The 18,914-nt window shown below is 37.0% G+C and overlaps 1 protein-coding gene across 1 annotated transcript in view; it reads right to left on the reverse strand.

The window, feature by feature from the left end:
• Window positions 1-18,914, reverse strand: part of WDR70 (WD repeat domain 70) — a 145,438-nt gene that overhangs the window by 59,632 nt on the left and 66,892 nt on the right. The window contains exon 9 of the mRNA XM_009329454.1: window positions 4,590-4,764. Within this exon, the coding sequence (XP_009327729.1) occupies window positions 4,590-4,764 (175 nt within the window). The remainder of the gene's footprint in view (window positions 1-4,589; window positions 4,765-18,914) is intronic.

Consider the following 18,914-nt stretch of genomic DNA (forward strand, 5'->3'; position numbering starts at 1 on the left):
AGTGGTTGAGTCACCATCCCTGGAAGTATTTAAAAGACGTGTAGATGAGGCGCTTAGGGACATGGTTTAGTGGGCATGGTGGTGTTGGGTTGACAGTTGGACTCCATGATCTTGGAGGTCTCTTCCAACCTTAATGATTCTATGATTCTATGATTCTAAATATGAACAAGTGGAGCTTGTTCAGCGAGATGTATTACTATTGGTCTTGCAAAAAGCTCTGAATGAGCAAGCACAGGCAAGATGAGGAACTTGAACCTATTTAAACTGCAGGTAAATCTAGTGGTTTTACTGTACTGCCCTGTGAATCAATAATTTTCAAGGTCCTGTCTTATTTTGACCACTAACGCTCTCCAACTCTCCATATTTGCCAGACACTTCTCCACGTCTCAGAACATTTAAATTGAGAGTGTTCTAATGTGTTATGATTAACTATTTCACACTATTGTTTCCACTACTCATTGGAAGTTTGAAGGAAGTTATTTTTTATGTCCTTTGAAGCTGTTATTTTAAGCCAAGTTGACAGTGTTCATAATATTTCAAACAAGCTGACAGATCGTTCTGCTAATGTGCACTGTAAATGCACATGTACATGAACCTTAAAGAAAAACCATGCACTGACAAAATAACATACATGAGAAAATAACACAGATTTATGACAAAATGAAAAAATCCTCTGAGGCAGGTGATTATAATGGATCATGATCATGCTGAGGAAGTTTGGAGAAAGGCGAGGCAGAGCCAGAATGCATTTGGCTAAGTTCAGCGTTAGCAAGTTACCAATGTCAGTGTCATGAAGACAAAAAAAGTCTTCCTCCAGAAGTTCCAAAAGTGTTTTTACTCTCACTACATACAGCTGGGAGATTTGGAATTGGACCAACAAAACAGTGGAAGCAGAAAACTGAATGAAACACTCATGGTGTGTATTACTAGTCAGAACTAAAGAAGGGAATGATCACACACCATTTTTGCATACACCACTCCTTAGGCACAACAACAAAATTTTAAAAAAAAGCAGATACTAAGGTGCCTCTAAGTGGCTTGAAAAAAACAATTAACTCATGACCCTAACTTACAACAAACAGCTACTTCGACTTCAGCAGGGATGATAAAACATGGGATAGAAAAGATCTGGTTTCTTTCTAAACAAAAAAAAAAAATTCAAATAATTGTTTAATCACATCATTCTGGACCAAGTTCTACACTACCAAGCAGCAAACAAAAGTGATGCCACAGTGGTGATGGGGATGCCACCACACAACAGGTTGATTTTTAATTTGTTTGCCCTTTGATAGACACATCAGTAGGATTCCTGTAGGTGTAAAACTATCAAGTCATGTGTGGAGCAGAGGATAATAAACCTATAACCAGCAGTCAGACACTACGGCTACAGTGGCAAGGAAGATTTCTGCGAGCTTTGTCAAGGAGCTTCTGCCACCTTGTAAAGTGGTATGGTCTTTGTGAACCCCCAGAGGAAGAGTAGCTTCCTACCAGCACTGCAGCAGTGTGCCTGCCTCTAATGAGTGCCCCTTTTGCTCTAGGAAAGGACATTATCAGACCTTCCTTTCTATCCGGATACCCACTTCTGCCCTTGGTACTGCTGTTTTCATGACCCTTCTCCTGTGGGAAAGCAGGGGCTTTATGTTTTCACTGAAGCAAAGAGAAAATTCCCTCTCTCTGAAGTGGGCTCTGTGTTTGTGTAAAATAATAAATGGGTCTACAAAAATAAATGTGTCTAAAAATCTTCACAGACACCAGGATAACAGGCACTATGGGTAGTATGCAGTGTGAGCTATAATATCCGGTAGGAACACCTTCCTGGATTTAGTTTGTGTTGTTACCATCATATGCAGGAACAGCGGTATAAGCATTCAACAGCAGGGTTGAAATGTCATTTATATTTTTGCTTAAACGCAAAATTAATTCAGACAGTCAAAACAGGCCTTTATCGGATCAGCTCTGGCATGACAGTACAGTCAACTAAGTTACAGTTAACTTTGAACACGTTCCTGAATCTGTCCTTCTTACTGCTGCATATGTGCCAAATCCATAGTCTAAAATAATGATGCCAGAATCATCCCTAACTGATCGAGTGTAAGAAATTATAGCAACTATTTTCTGCTTTCAAACACTAGTGATTTTTGTTACAGACTCAGTAAAGCCTTCTCAAGTTAAACACAAATGCTGTCTTAATTTTGACTTGAAACAGAGCTGTACTGTAGTACAGCAAAATCTGTGTATACAGCTCTACACTTGTTTCAACAAAGTCAAATGTTATTTGCTGGATGGGAATTAAAAAATTTCTTCTTCAAAAATCAGAAGTTACTATTTCTACTATATATTTCTTCAAGCAGGTTAACCCTCACCTCTTGATTCTCCACAGCTTTACCTATTTTCCTGTGTCACCTACAATTTGTACTCCCAATACCACACCACTTTGTCATGACTTAACATTTTCTTGTTCGCCTTTGCAAGCATCTCTGCATCCTGTCAGGCCAGTAATGCTTTCATCATTCCAGTGCAGGAGTCAATCCCATCCTCCTCTTTCTAAATCCTACTTTGAACACAAGTTCCTTTTTAATTTTTTTTCTTATCCCTCCCCCATCCCCCACATGTAAGATGAAGGCTTTTTCTTTTTTTAATTATTTCATCAAGATGCCTTTTGAAACGCCTGATTTTAACTACACACAGAGATTTCCAGAGGGTACCAGCAGTTTTAGATAAGAATGCCACTAAAAAAAACAATTGACAGTGCTCCTTTACACAAAAATCTTGCACATTTCTTAATGACATCAACAAAAAGCAAAGACAAAAATTCTTTAGGTTTTAAAAATACAAATCCAAGGACACTACCAACTTCATTTCCACTAGGAAATCACTTTAGTCTTGCATGGTTATACAGGGGTCACCAGTTGGAAATTGCACAAGATGCACAGGATATACCTTTAAATTATTCATAATCAGCTTAAACTGCACTCAATCAGCATTGCAATATGTCATCTTATAGACACACAAAAGTTCAAAAGGAAAAGCACATGAAAAAGCAGACTACCAAGAGCACTATTGTTCAAACTACACCAGAAAGCTTAATATTTCAATACTGTGTATGTTAAAATAAACAACATACACAGGTGATGAAAGCCAGTCTCTGAAAAATTTATTATTCTGTTAGAACAAGTTTAAACTTAGGATGAATTCTCAAGCTTCATGCCATTAGAAAGTTTTACTGGGTTTATAGTGGATATTAAAACAGAAATAAAAATAGATGACAATCCCAAAATACAGGCTGTACTTTGAATATGATCAACAGGCTTTCTCTTCATTTTACACCTATACATTTCCTCTTGCCTCCAGCAATCAAATTTTATTCAATCTTCATGAAAAGTTTCCTAAATTGCCTGTTTTCCTTTCAAAAATCAAATGTTTTCAAAGATGAAGTTGAACAGACTAATGTAACTTTTATTGTTCAGTAATACTTGTTCAGTATTATTTCTCCAAAGTCATCCTGTTGGAATTGTACAGCTTTCAAAGGTTTATGATGTCAGTTTGATTCAAAGGATCCTGCCCCCCCACCCCATTTCCTCTGTATTCTTACTTTGGCTTCCAAAAATTTTACCCTAATCTCATTTTCTCCTCCTATGCATGCCATAAGTACCTTACTGCATTGAAGTGAAAGGGACGGGGCATCAATTCTCTGGGTAAGATGGGCATAAAGGAGATACGGATGATTATTAGGATGATTAATTTTAAAAGCAGTAAAGCTTTGCCTGGTGAATTTGCACTTGATATTGCAAAATTAAACTCTTGGAACTGGACTGGTTTGTAAACTATACTAGACAAAGCAACAGGGAGCACCGATTGCTCTAAGCTCGAATTATAAAGCAGCAGCAAGAATTGTACATATTCTTTGTCACTTAGATTCATAACTACAGGCAATTCAATTTTAACTTCAATATGAACAGAAGAAATACAGAATATATTTCGTAATTTTAAAGAATTTGAAATCGTTCCTATTCTGACTCTTTCTGACCACACTGCATTTACACAAATTGTTCAGATTTGCCTCAGTGTTAATTTTTACACTTTGGACAATGTAACAACATTTGGCATTTAATGTGCAGCCTTTATCATCCTCACCCACTTGGATTCTACTCTCTTCTGCCTATTATCTTGATGAATAACTGATTTCAGTATGAAATTTTATGAGTTACTGCTTAATGCATTCAGATCTCAAATAAAATATGGAAGTATACATTTTAATTACATAAGAACCAACAAGAAATTACAGCTTTTTTCACAAGCATCGCATCTCAAATGAATAATTTTCTAAATATAGGTATGTGGCCAACTGTTTTTTCTTTTTTTTTTAAAAACAGACTGCAAAGAGTTTCCTCAGTGTTTTGAACTGAGTAGCAGCACACTGAATGATCAGTTGTAGAGAGGCAGAAGAAATATTAAATTTTGCCTATGAGTTATTTGGGGGGTGGGGGGGTAAAATGTAAGTATAAAAGTACCAAAATTTATTTCATCAGCTTCAACATTCAGCACTTGATATATTAGAAGCGTGTATTGTTATCAAATACTTGACTTACGCTCATATTCCTATCCCAGATCTGGATGGAGCCATCTTGACAGCCAGCTGCGATAAGTTTACCATCTCTGCTGTATGTGCAAGTTGTAGGAATCACCCGTTTACCTTGAACTGATCGTGGTTTAAATACGCTTTTGTGCTTTTTTTCATTGTTAACATCCCATGTCCTCACAGTTCTGGAAAAAGTTTTAAATAAAGAGTTGTTTTAGATAAAGTTAATACATATGAAATAATTTTTCTTATGATATAGTCAAACACCATTTTCAGCATAAATGGCATATAATATTGTTCAAATAAAGTTGCAATGGCAAAATAGCATTTAAGATATGGTATGGGAGTCATGAAACTAATGTGACAACTTTCCAAGAAAGAAACACCATATTCACTAACATGGACGTGAAGGTTAAAAAAAAAGTAAAAAAAAAAATCAGTTCTTCCCAAACTCTCGTGTAAATACAAATATTTATAACTGGACAAACAACCAAAGGTTAATATGCAGGTACTACATAGTCTCCACTGTCACTGGAAATCAGGAAGATGAAAGTATTCGGTCCTTTACAAGAATGAAGACTTCGGGAAACAGGCATGAATGCTTATACAAATTCATTAACTAAACAGATTGTCTTAATTGTTCTGACATGACAACAACTGACAAACCTGCTTTTAACTGGCAGTATTGCAGACTGGCTGGTTATTCTTCAGAATTTTTTTATTTTAAAAAGGCATTTTGAACAATTAATTGTAATATTATTATAGTTCTCTTCCACTAATCCTGAAGGTCTGAGAGTTCTGTTGTAAAAGTGTTCTTCAAATACTTTACAAAGACTCATTTATGTAATATTGTTTTTTCAAGTTAAGTTTTTCCCCCGATTATTAGCAAAATAAATACAACCTTTTTCTTTTTAATGGAAAAAGAATATCTGCCTGGATCTTCAACGTTTCTTAGATACACAAGAACATCCAAATGAGAAAGAACTAAAACACAGATACAGGTGGACTCTTTAAACTGTCTTAGGTACAAATGTTTTCTGTCCATTTAATATGTTGAGTTATTTCCAGATAAAAATTCAAAACTCTTCTGGTATCTAAAGCAGAGAAGAGTTTCAGGATTTGGCAAAGGAAGGAAGATCATTAATTTAGAAATAAAAAAAATCACTAAGTTCTCAAGACAACCTCATTTGTTTAGACTATACAAACATTGCCCATGATCCAACCGCACGTAATTCACTGATCTGTAGCAAAGCAAACACCACTTTAACAAAGGCTGCCATTTCTCCAGAACAAGACAAGACACCACAACATAACATTAGGAACTTCCATCAGAGCTACAAGACCATACAGGCTACAGAGCTGACATATATATAATTCTAGAATAAAACAGACAAGAAAATGAGCTGGAAATAGCTCACAGAAGTTATACTTAATCACACATTTAATGACAGTAATGAGAAATCAGTAACTGAAGTAGAATGAATCTCCAATTGTCCATAATGAAGTCAGGATTAGTCTTATTTTTAGAAGTCTTCAAATTTCCTATCTGTAAGGCGTCATTTCATTGCTCTATTTGGAGCTCTAGCATAAGACATTGAAGTGTTCCGATTGTTGGTTTTGTCTTGTTTTGTTTTTTCATTTTAAATGAAACATTAGATTATGATGCATTTTCTAGAGTCACTTAAACAAACCCATGCTGCTACATGGAACAACAGGTTGCCCAGCAAGGTTATGGAGTTGCCATTCTTGGAGTTACTCAAAACCCGTCTGGACGTGGCCATGTGCTAGGTGCCTAGGTGATCCTTCTTTGAACAGGATGGTTGGATTAGAGGATCTTCAGAGGTGACTTCCATCCTCAACCATTATGTGATTCTGAGATTCCCCTTTTCCTCTCCATGTGTTGCCAATAACCATCTCAGTCTCCTACCTTTCAACAGGCACACTGACACTTTCACCCATCCTGATATTTATTCAAAACTTGAGTCTTTTTCCAGTCCCTTTCCCTCATAATACTCAATCCTTCCAGAATCTCATTTGAATATCCTGTACCTCCAGCTTCTCTTCCTCCTCTTGTGATGACCATCTCCTGCTGGAAAGCTACTTCTTCTCTTATAGTGCAAGTCTCCCAAGACTGCCTTGGCATACCCACTTCTCAGATGGTATACCCTAGTAACATGGTTATGTGCAGGGAAGTTTAAAGCCTGCCTCCCGCTATTTGCCTTTTTATCTAAGATGCCTCACACGCATCTCAGCTGCAATTCCAAAAACAATCTCTGAGAATCCTTCACCACCCCAATTCTTCATTTCTGCTGGCACAGGAGGACTTTTTTAAAGGCTTCAGTCTCCTCTTTTTAGGGCTCCATGTCCTGTCAAAACCTCAGTCGCTTCACAACAATATAGAGCATATTCAAACCTTATTATTCATTTTACCTTTCAACTGTAAAGAAAGAAGTAACACTTGTATAGTTCTATCTCTAATAACACAGATTAAAAAAAAGTGAGCCCTAATCAACTGTAATATCAGCAAGTCAGATGAAAAATCCAAATTTCCTGAGCTGCTGCTTCTGCTGCAGACAGTTGGCCACACTCCCTCACATGAGTTACATGCCCTGTTAAAAATGCCCACATAGTATGTGTTTAATGTCCCCGCAATGTTTCCTTAATGTCCCCACACTGAATGTGTGTTTACCGTTGCCTTGCTGCTATTGGATCTAACTATAAAACTTTTCTACTAAATTAAAATAAATATTTTATAAGAAATCATCTGTATATTACTTACAAATTGATCAACCATTCCCAGAGAGCTCTTACCTTGAGCTAAGACTGAGCTCTTTAATCTCTTCTTTCACGTCAGATCTTTTAAATATTTTTATGCTTTATGGAAACATTTTCATTTTTTATTAAAAAATGGACATTGTATTGCAAACACATCTTATAATACCATGGACAACATTTCAGCTTACCACATGAATCAATCGGCCCACGGTTTCTGACTGAATCACCACCAACCAAAACATCAGGAGTCATCTATAAACTATATATGTTTTATATTTTTCTTCAGGCCAGTGATGAACTAGAAACATAGGGGATCACTGAAAGACCTGAGAGAGATACTTTCACTACCCCATTCTAAGGCCCTAATCACACAGTCTGAGTATGACAGACTAATTTGTTCTGACATTCCCCTTTTACCCTCCATGCTCCCTCAATAACTATCTGAGCATCCTGTCTCTTCTTTCAGCAGGCACTTTGATCCTTGTCCCCTGTCTACTGTTTACGCTTGAAACTTACTTGAAGCCTTTCTCAAGTCCCTTTCCCTCATAACACCTAATACTTCTTACTGTTTAACTCCTCTCATTCTAGCCAGAAGGAAGGGGGATAAACAAGAAAGGACGCACAGAAACCCAAATAATTTACCTTCAGGAATGTGTCTTTAAACTGGCAATATGGCTAACTAACACTGCTTCTGTATTTTCTCTCCCCTTCTGCTACTGACCCTCAGTCACCATACCATATCACAGACAACTCAGAGAGCACAATTTGGAATTGTGTCTCTGGTTTTTTACAGAGTATTTTGTACCATTTAATGATTCTTCCTCATCCAACATAACGAAAAAATAACTGAGATTGCATTACAGAAGTCCCATTTTTACTTCCTAACCTACTCTGGGTCCAATCTAATGTTGTGTGTGTTGAAACGAATAAAACATTTTACACACACACCCCCCCGCATCAATCAGATCAGTTCCAGGAGACTCATTTTTGTCAAAAAAGCCTCTTACTAAGAGTATCTCCCCAGGCCTAAATAAATGTGGGATGAAAGAATAACATTGTTTTATGCTCTATGTTGCGTAATTTAGCAGAAGTATAATACTAATATTTATCTGTTGACAGGTATAACCAAGATATTTTCAAACTCCACTGAAAACAAAAGGAAAACATTTCCTGATAGTCTTTTTTCCACCTGAAAACAAACATGTTTAATGAAAGTTTGTTCTTTAGTAAAAACAATGTATAGGGATTTTTTTTTAAACTATCCCTCCAACATACAACGTCGTTCTTTCATCATGTCAAATTTTAATAATACTGAATGATACACACAGCCACATAAATATTTTAAATTTTGCTTTCATCAATTTCCTTTCTAAGAAAACTTCCATGAAAAAGGCTCCACATACACAAGTTAAATTTAAACTTTTTAAATGTCGGATTCCACATCTGCGAAACAGATTTTGTGAAGTTCTGATATTTGCCAGGAGCAATTCAAAGCAACTTAGAAAAGAAAGGGAATGTTCTTTTGGAAAGGTAACGTGGATGTTTTCCTGACCACTGAGAAGTTAAATGACCCATAATAAACAACTAATTTAATTACTGAGGTTCAGGGGTGGGGTTTTTTTTTGTTTTTCCCCCCACAAATGTTTCCCCCCCCCTTTTTTCTAATGTTCTTAGTAATAAGTCAAAATTTCTAATAAAATTAATTATTGACAATGCTGCTGTATTACGAAAATTATTAAAGGTATTTATGTAGCTGTATTTCCCAGCCTGCAAGCATGGAAAATTTCTCTAAGTCCTGATTCAGCATGCCACTGCTTATTCTAATACTATCTTAATACAAACTGCTAAAATTCAAGGAGTGAACCAATCCAAATATTAAAAGCCTGACCTGTCACATTCCACTAAGCTTCTCTGCCTGTCCCATCTCCTCTGTTTCTGCTGGACTGCAAAACTCTTGCACAATACTGAATGTTATTTGCATTTAATATACTATAAATATATTAAATCTATTCTTAATAATTAAGTCTATTCTTATCACACAAAATACAAAAAAAGCAACAGAATACATTACTGCTAAAAATACAGATCAGGCTTAATGTTGTACATCTAGTAACTATATTATAATGCTTATCTTTGTAATGTATTATAATGCCTAACTTTGTAACATAAGGTTGCCCAAAAAGGCTACCTTGGAAAACTATAACATACTTTAAAATCATCATACAAATACTGCTGCAATGGAATTTATCGGCAGAGCACTGAATTCCATGTCATCTTATCAGTGATAGAAAACACATTTTTAAAAGTGTTAAATTAAGCCTTTTTATAAAGAATTAACTGATCTTAAAGCCAGATTTTTTCATCTTTTTTATGACATAAAACAACCTTACCTACACAGGAAAGAAGTTAAGATGCTTATATAATATGGTGAAAAATTACCTAAAGCAGAATGTGTAAAGAAAATAGGTAAGAATAGCTGAAAAGTTCTGTTAAGATGCACTTTGTGCATATGGTGGTACAAGACTATGTCAGCAAGAAAGCTTTCAGTATTGTCTTCTCTTTGCCCTCTTTCAGCAGAAGTAAGTTATAGTCTTCTTCTGTTGAGCACATGGGACCCAATGAAGGCTGAACCACCTGCTAGGTACTGAAAAAATTTGTACACACAAACAGATGGAGAAATCCAGAGAAATTTTCCATACTTGTCTGGCAGAACAGACAAGTAAATAAGCTACCTTCTCCCAGCATCTGAACAGAGTCAAAATAATTTAAACCAGAATACAAGAAAGGTCACATCAAACATAAGTAAAATCCTAACTGTGGAAGGAACTAACAAAAAAATTGACACAACTTAGTAATTTATAACAATTCTTCAGCTTCTCTGTTACTTAAATAATCCCTAAATGTAAAAAACAAACAGAAACTTTTAACAGATAGAACATTTTACCAGAGTAAGAAACAAACAAAACCATCAAAATTCATTTTTATGTGATATGCAGCAAATGGGTTGAAGCAACTATGAAACTATATTTTTCTATATTTCCAAATAAAAATGGCAGCCCTTTTCATGATAGAAGAAATTGCCACCATTTGGGTAATTACAGCTGAATTATAATTACTATTGGGGGAGGGGGGGGAAGATTAAAATCTGATAACAACAAATGGGAACTACTTCCATTGTGCAGTTGGAATGAATTAAAAAGCAACCAACTCAAAATTGAAATGTCACATAAGCATGTCTGAGAGAGCATGGAGAGTAGACATACTGAATCACTAACCAAGAATCCTGCTGCTGGCCAATGTATACAAGATTTGAGGAAAACTAAATTAGAAAAGGAGACAGACAGAACTGACTATGAATGAGTATTAACTGGGCTAAGGAACCAGAACTCCTAATGGAGGTGTCAGGGAGAAGAGTAGAGATGGAAAGAGACAGACTGGGTAAGGAGAATAAAAGCAAGGAACAGAATATAACAGCTATAATGTCATGCCAGATTTGGCATGACTGCTTTCAAGTCAGCTGTGCAGCATGTTCACAAGAGGAAAACAGCAGCAGCAAACACTACCAAGTTATGACATACAATCACTTCTGGCTGAGGAACTGGCCAACAGATGCATTCAGATACAAAGAGTTACCCACCAACACATCTAAATAACCCCTTTCAGGTTATAATGAACACAGTTGTAAAGACAAAGTAGAATACCTGACAACAGAACCTCTTACTTATGGCATGAGAAGTGTTTCTCTTCAAATGCAAAGCTCACAAGCTTTCCAGATAGTAATTTTTGTGTTTTCCCAGAATAAACCACTAGTCAGGCTAACAACACAAAAAGGCATGCTTCAAAAGGGTAAAAATTTAAGACTAGCAACAAACTTCCTAGAAATAAGCTAGTAATTAACATATTGCAAATCTTACCAATTTAGTATTGACACATATCATCCAAGCAGAACTCAGATTTAGAAATTATTTGCTTAAGTCATTCAGCCATTCAGTCCCTTCCTTCCTCAAGGTTATCAATAGGAGAAAAGAATCTCTTTAGTCCTTACAATTAATTAGGCCCTTGATCACGCAGTGATGAACAAGGGGACATCATCTATGCATCTCTTCCTTGCTTCAGTTTTTGCATTACAGGAAGAGTACCCATGGAGAATATAAGTAGAGCTGGAGACACAAGTAATGTACAAAGCAAGCCAATGTGAAAAGACTATGTTTTCTCAATAATTTTTTGAATCAGCAAATACTGTACATAAAGTTATATTGTATTTGCGTATGAATTACATATCTATTTCAGCTATTCCCTTCTAAGAGCCTGTCCAAAGTGATGGAAAAATACGCTATGGAATTTTGCACAAAATTTTAAGTACATTGTTACTCCTTTCAAAACCTGAAAATTCCCCCGAAGTATTTGCAGATCAGCTCATCAAAATGACCAACTCCAAAATTTCATCATTCTTAAAGTCAAAGACTATAGCAGACATATTTCGCACATCACATTGGCAGAGAGAAGGAATGACAATATACCACACAGAAAAAAAAATAATCCTACATTATAAATGTTGACATTTATCAACTATCAACAGCAGCTGTTAACTCAAAGCACAAAAAAGAGCGTCCAGTCACACAAATAGGAAGATTTCAGAAGGGATCATAAAAGAAATTCCAAGATTCTGCTCTAGACTTCTTGTTTCCCTCCTTGTGAATTCCCACTGAACTATCCTGCGCAATGCAAAATTCAGATGAATACCTTGCTATCTCCAGTCTTTAACTTCAAAGATTCTGAATGCTTTAATTCAAACCAGTAAGTTTCACCTGGGACCTAGAAGTTTTACAAGACATTTTTTTCTTTCTAAAAAGATTTTTATCTACACCTTTCCTTCACAGATTTTCAGAAGACACTCAAACTTTAAACTACACTTGCTCTTAACATATCTAAAGAAGAATACATTTGTTTCCTTACATCTGATTTGTTTTGCTACATGTATAGATCTTGAAACAGTTATTTGTAAATCAAGTGTTCTTACATAATTAACACCAGCCAGAAAACACGTTATATATAAAACATCATTTTTACTAACAGATGAGGATACCAGCAATCTGCTCGGAATGTAATCGCTATCCTGGAAGACAGTATAACTTACTAAAACATGAACAATATACAGAAAGGTAGAAGACCAGGAGAAAAGTAAATGACAGAAAATTCTGATTAAAAACAAAAGAATAACATTACTATATGTCTTTTGTATTAACAGTTATTGGAAAGATAGGGTAGTTCCAATGTAGTTACTAATGCTCAGCAGAACTTTCCTCACATCAAAACAAATAGTCTGAACATTATTAAAACAAAAGGCTTGGTGGGAGAAACTTTCCAACCTCAGAAGAAAAGATATGAAAAGAAATATTATGGGAATGAACATACAAGTAGGAGAAAAAAAGGGAAGATAGAATACGGAAGTGAAAAACAGATCAATTGTGGAAAACCAAAACAGGTTGACTAAGCTAACTGCTGGACAGAAAGCAGTAGTAGAGCGTATGCAGGTATGCAATTATTATGCCAGTAACAGTCCATACTTCTAAGGAAGGAAGATTAAGTTTCCACATACTTGTTATATTCAGTGCTGCTTAGAATACAGAAAAATAGACAAAATCTAAAAACACTGATTACATTCTGAAGACAGGATAACTGTCAGGGCGACAAGGTGGGGGGAACAAACAACCCCCCCCCCCACCAAACCAACCAAACAGCTTCAAGAACCAATGCACAAGAATAAATTACATAAAAGGAAAATGTTGTTAAGTAAAGCTTTAGATACTATTGAGAGAAGAATGCACTGCACTGACCACTATCTTAAACACATTCAAATTCTGCAGAAGACAAATTGGAAGGCAAGTCACTGAGGCATTTAAAAAAAACCACACACATGCTCCAGAACACTGTTTAGACTCCCAAATGAGTGACACAGAAAAAGGCCTCTTCAGACTAAGAAAATGGTTTTCAAATTAAAGGCATATACTGTACTGAAAACAGTGGTTGTAGGGCTCATAGGTTAATAAAAAAATAATCCATTTAGGTGTTTCAAACTGTGTGGTTGTGATGGTTTCTTCCTTGAAGATTTTTTTCTGAAGTTTAATTCAAGGTAGTTATAATGGATTCAGTCTATTTGACAAAACCCCTCCTGTAGGCCAATGTACAGGCAAAAACTGAACCTGCCCATCATGCCGAAATTCCTGTAGGCCTTTCTCCCTTAGTATTTCCTTAAATATTAAAGTAGTTCCTTTTGTATTTCCCTAAAACACTGAATATATTTGACTGCATTAGTTATGACCAATTGGGCAACTAGACTTCACTAAAAGAAAAAAAGCTTGTTAGTTTTGAATTACTTTCTCACTGGCACTGGCAGCTAATTATCTTTGTTTCTTGTTGATGAAGTCTTCACATACAAATCTGACTGAAGAGATTGTTTTTCTTTGCATCAGCCATTAGATTGGCAATCATGGATGTCTGCATCAAAGCATATCACTTCTCCAGTTCAAATCAGCAAAGTATCCAAGCAAGTCTTCAGAAAACCATCCGCAGAGTAGGTTAGAAAACCATCCCCTTAAGATCCTTTCATCCAATGAGTAACAAGTTCAGTGATTTCAATGAAGTATAGTGAGCTCTGTAAAGAGTTAATATGCTTTTTAATTAATAATAATTCAAAGTCTTATGTTAATGCTGTGCTATTTAGAAAAAAAAACCGAGCACTAGTATTTTCCTGAGACTATGTAGCACTTTGCACACAAGAAGCCCTTCATTTACTATTCTAGCAATATCTAACTTCAATATTATTATTTCTATACAGAACATCAGGTGAATTACAGATATTATGTGATTGACTTCTGAAAGCTGTGACAGTAAAAGGAGGCACAATTTTGTGTCATTTTCCAAATGGGGCAACAAGACAACTAACTGAGATCTCATCTCCCACTTAGTAAAGATAAGAGTGGGATGTTATCAATCTCCCTATGGGGTACATCTCATTAAGATCAAAGGGGAAGACTTCTGGTAAAGAACATCTCGACAGTTCAAGTTACTGTCACCTGCATGAACTGAAATGACTCAAGAGCAGTCTTGCATGATACTGCAAAACCAGGAAGAGTAAATCACTAGGAAAACAGGATGTTTTCTAAAAAGCTGATTAGTCATGGCTGTAAAAGTTGAGGCTCATTTGGGTCTCAAGTTCTTCTTCACTCCAATAAATAACTTAGATTGGAACTAACACTCAGAAGAACTCTCCATTAAACCAGGGAAAAAATCAACTGAAATTAAATTAAAGCAGTCAAGCAATTAAAAGCTCTCTGAAGCAACAGCTCAGCTGATCCTATATGCATGACAATTAGTTTTAACCATTTTTGCTGCCATCTTAGATCGTGAACACTTTTCTGCAATTCCATTAGCAATGAACTGCAATCTAACAGAGGTAAGTAACGAAAGAGAGCAAATTTTAAGTCTTACATGTATTTTGATTTTTAAAGTTACAGAATGTATTCTAAACAATGCAAATTTTCTCAGCTGTACAGATTAACTATGCACTTTGGGCTACAGAAAATTTTAACAGTGAGTTTTACTTTGTATTTATGTATGAAGTAACAAACTTTGTATGTTCTAATACAATCTCCACAAAAACTAATGAAAGGCTTATAAAGACCAGGCCAAACTGCAGCACAGAAATTTGTATTTACTTATACTTTATGTATTTATCATATTTTTTGGAATACACACCAAAGTGTAAGACACTTCCCTCCTCCTCCCAAAAATTCAGAAAGGAAGACAGAATCTTTTGTAGAGAAGAAATACAGTTCTTGCCTCAGGTCTCCAAAGAGTCAAGACACAGTCCCAGATCTATCTGGATAACCACAAAGGGCATCGTTTTTTCATATACTCATCACCATGGTCTGCCTACATCATAATATTGCTGTTACTGAAGGAGCCCCTATATTTCTTTCTGACTTTTGTGTAAGGTTAAAAGTCTAAAGCAAAAGGTTAGTGGACAAAGTAGTATTAAATTTTATTATTTCTGAAGATGAAAACTAAGAGACTTATGCTCCCTTATAAGTTATGTTCTCTACATGGGGGGAAATGCTATTGTTTTGCTGGAGTTGAAAATGTGTATATTTAAAAATAGTAAAGGCAGGAAATAAACAACTGAAAAACTATTTTTAATGGTTTTATAAACAGATGTTTATCCTTTTAAATAAAAAAGACCAGAGAAGTGACTTGTTTCATAGCCCAATTCAATTAAAAAAAAATCAAATATCTCTAGAGTTTGAACACATTACTTTGTGGTGCTTTAGTCTTCTGCTTGCCTTAAGCCCTGAAATTTCAGTCGGCTCAGAAATCCACCTTTTAGCTCACTGCACAGACTCCTGCTACCTAAGCAACCTGGTCTAAGTTGGCCTTGTGCTAAGCAGGGGATCGAAACAGATGACCTCCAGATGTCTTCTTCAAGGTAAATTATTCTGTGACTCCAGAAAATTTGAAAGGGTGCTTTACAATGCATTTAGAGCATATGAATATTCTTGGCAGCAACCCACACTTCTTATATCTAGAATTCTATGAACCAACATAAATCTGTTCAAAAAGTAGTAAGACTAGAACTAAGTCCAAAATCACAACAAGGACATACAAATAGCATCAATATCACTCACTTTAAGAGCTACTGGGAGATGGATATTGGGAAAACTGTAGAAGCTTCAGCTGGTGACTCACATACGTTGAGCCTACATGTTGTAAACAACATGTCTTACTTCTCCACTCCCTTCTGCACTCATGAGTAGTTAACAAGCACCTATCCCCAAACGTATTTGGAAACTCCAGAGCAATCAAGGTTTAACTCACAGCTGAAAGTGCTCCTACACAGGTCAATCAAGTAGTAGGAAAATTCTCAACTCAATTTTTTTCCAGCTAGAATTCATGCATGCCTCCTCAATAATTCAGCTATTCTTTAAATGAGTGTAAATGCCGAGCTCTACTCTTCATTTTTACATGGGCAATTGGCAAAATCTGTAATTCTTTTTTTCTTAGAATCACAGAATAGAATCACAGAATATCTCGAGTTGGACGGGACCCATCAGGATCATCCAGTCCAGCTCCCTGCTCCTCGCAGGACCACCTAAAACTAAACCACATAACTGAGAGCCTCATCCAGACACTCCTCAAACTCTGGCAGGCTTGGTGCCACGACCACTTCCCCGGGGAGCCTGTTCCAGGGACCGACCACCCTCTCAGTGAAGAACCTTTTCCTAATGTCCAACCTCAACTTCCCCTGACGCAGCTTCATTCCATTTCCTCATGTCCTGCCGCTGGTCACCAGAGAGAGGAGATCAGCACCTCCCCCTCCGCTGCCCTCCATGAGGAAGGTGTGGACTGCCATGAGGGCACCCCTCAGCCTTCTCTTCTGCAAGCTGAACAAGCCAAGCGACCTCAGCCGCTCCTCCTAAGTCTTGCCCTCGAGGCCTTTCACCATCTTGGTCACCCTCCTCTGGACACACTCTGACAGTCTGACGTCCTTCTTACTTGAGGCACCCAAACCTGCACACAGCACACGAGGTGGGGCCGCACCAGTGCAGTGCAGAGTGGGACAATCACCTCCCTTGACCGGCTAGCTACGCTGTGCTCGACGCACCCCGGGGCACTGTTGGCCCTTTTGGCTGCCAGAGCACACGGTTGACTCATATTCAACTTGCCGTCAGCCCAGACCCCCAGATCTCTTTCTGCGGGGCTGCTCTCCAGCCTCTCGTCCCCCAATTTGTACGTGTAACTGGGATTACCCTGTCCCAGGTGGAGAATCTGGCACTTGCTCTTGCTAAATTTCATACAGTTGGTGATCTGGATCTGGCCTATGCAGATCTCTCTGTAAGGCCTCTCTACCCTCAAGAGAGTCCACAGCTCCTCCTAGAAACTTACTTAATGTAAGGTCAGCCTGATGTAACCCTATTTACTATAACTCTTTTAGCCTGACTTGTCAGCCAATTGCTCACCCAACATATTACAGACTTGTCTAGCTGTGTGCTGGACATTTTGTTTAGAAGGATCTGTGACAGACAGTATCAAAACCTCTGCTACAATCTAAACCCCCCACATCTACTGTCTTCCCTTGGTCAACCAGATGGCTGACCTTGTCATAAAAGGAAATTAAGTTCGTTAAACAAGATTTTCCCCTCATGAACCCATGCTGGCTATGACCAATGACTACATTGTCTCTGAAGTGTTTTTCAGTAACTCCCAGAATAACCTCCATAATTTTACCAGGCACTGAAGTGAGACTGAGAGGCCTGCAATTACCAGGGTCTTCCCTCTTACACTTCTTGAAAACTGGGACATTTGCGAGCTTCCACTCAACTGGAAGCTATCGGTGAAAAGCAAGTTCAGGATGCTTTGTATGTTTAGTTCCTTCCTACTATGGCAAAATTCAGCTAAGGAAGCTCTTAAAAAATATGCCATTTCTGAAATACAATTTTTAATTTTTTGCTTAAAATGCAAATGTGTTTTCTCTTGAAGCAAGAGAGCCATCAATAATAGATGCAAACAGGCCAGACTGGTGGTCCCAGGCTGAATTTGGTCCCTTACACAATTTCATCACTCCTGGCACCCTCAATTTTGTGGAAAGATAAAACAGCTTTTAGAAGCGCATGAGATGTCAAAACCTCCTCTTGCACATACCTATGACCGGTTGTTTAGACCCACAAGCTACTGCTGATTTTACGCAGCCCAGGATAGACATTCCTAAGCTGCTACTCAGTTCCTACCACTGAAAAAGTTGAACCATCTTGTCTGAAAGTATGTACAGTAGCTACAGAGAAGTCAGTGTCAGAAGCGTTAGTTTACCAGATACTTTCAGCCTTTGGTGAAATCATGTTAAATTGTAAACTAAGTTTAGAAAACCAGTTCCATTTCCAAATGGAGAAAAAAAGTGTATTTTCATGTCACATCTGTTTGCAGATGAACAACATGAACAAATTCACATGCTTACTAAAGTCACTGCATTTATACACACACTGGATATATGTGCACATATGTGTATTTCAAACTACTGTGAAGGAAGTACAAATTCTTAATTTATGATCCATCACCACTGGGTGGATCCCTTAGCTTTTCCTGTGTGAATTTCTCTGTCTTACATTGACAAACAGAATGAGCCTCCCCTATTTCATATACAATAAACTTGGAAGCTGTGGATAACATGAAATTCTAAACTTATCACTTCAGAAAAACAAACTGATCTAGTCTTAGAATCAATATATGAGAGTAGGGGCAGAATCTTGAAACAAAATTGGAAGATCAAAGCGCAATGCTTAACTGAAAACCTACTCTTCAGCAGAAGTTTGTGTTTACGTGAGCTGCAATGTAAAAACCACTTGATAATCAATTTCACTTCAACCATGCTATGTGAAAAGGAGAGTTTTGTTCCTGTCTATATGCGTAAACACATCTGGATTTTAAAATTAAAACCATTCCATAGGATCTAGGGACAAAGCACAAGCCATACTCCCTTCAACAGAGCCATGGACAATGTAATAGCAAG

The sequence above is a fragment of the Pygoscelis adeliae genome, unplaced genomic scaffold (genome assembly GCF_000699105.1).
Source record: "Pygoscelis adeliae isolate BGI_AS28 unplaced genomic scaffold, ASM69910v1 Scaffold47, whole genome shotgun sequence".
Taxonomy (NCBI): domain Eukaryota; kingdom Metazoa; phylum Chordata; class Aves; order Sphenisciformes; family Spheniscidae; genus Pygoscelis; species Pygoscelis adeliae.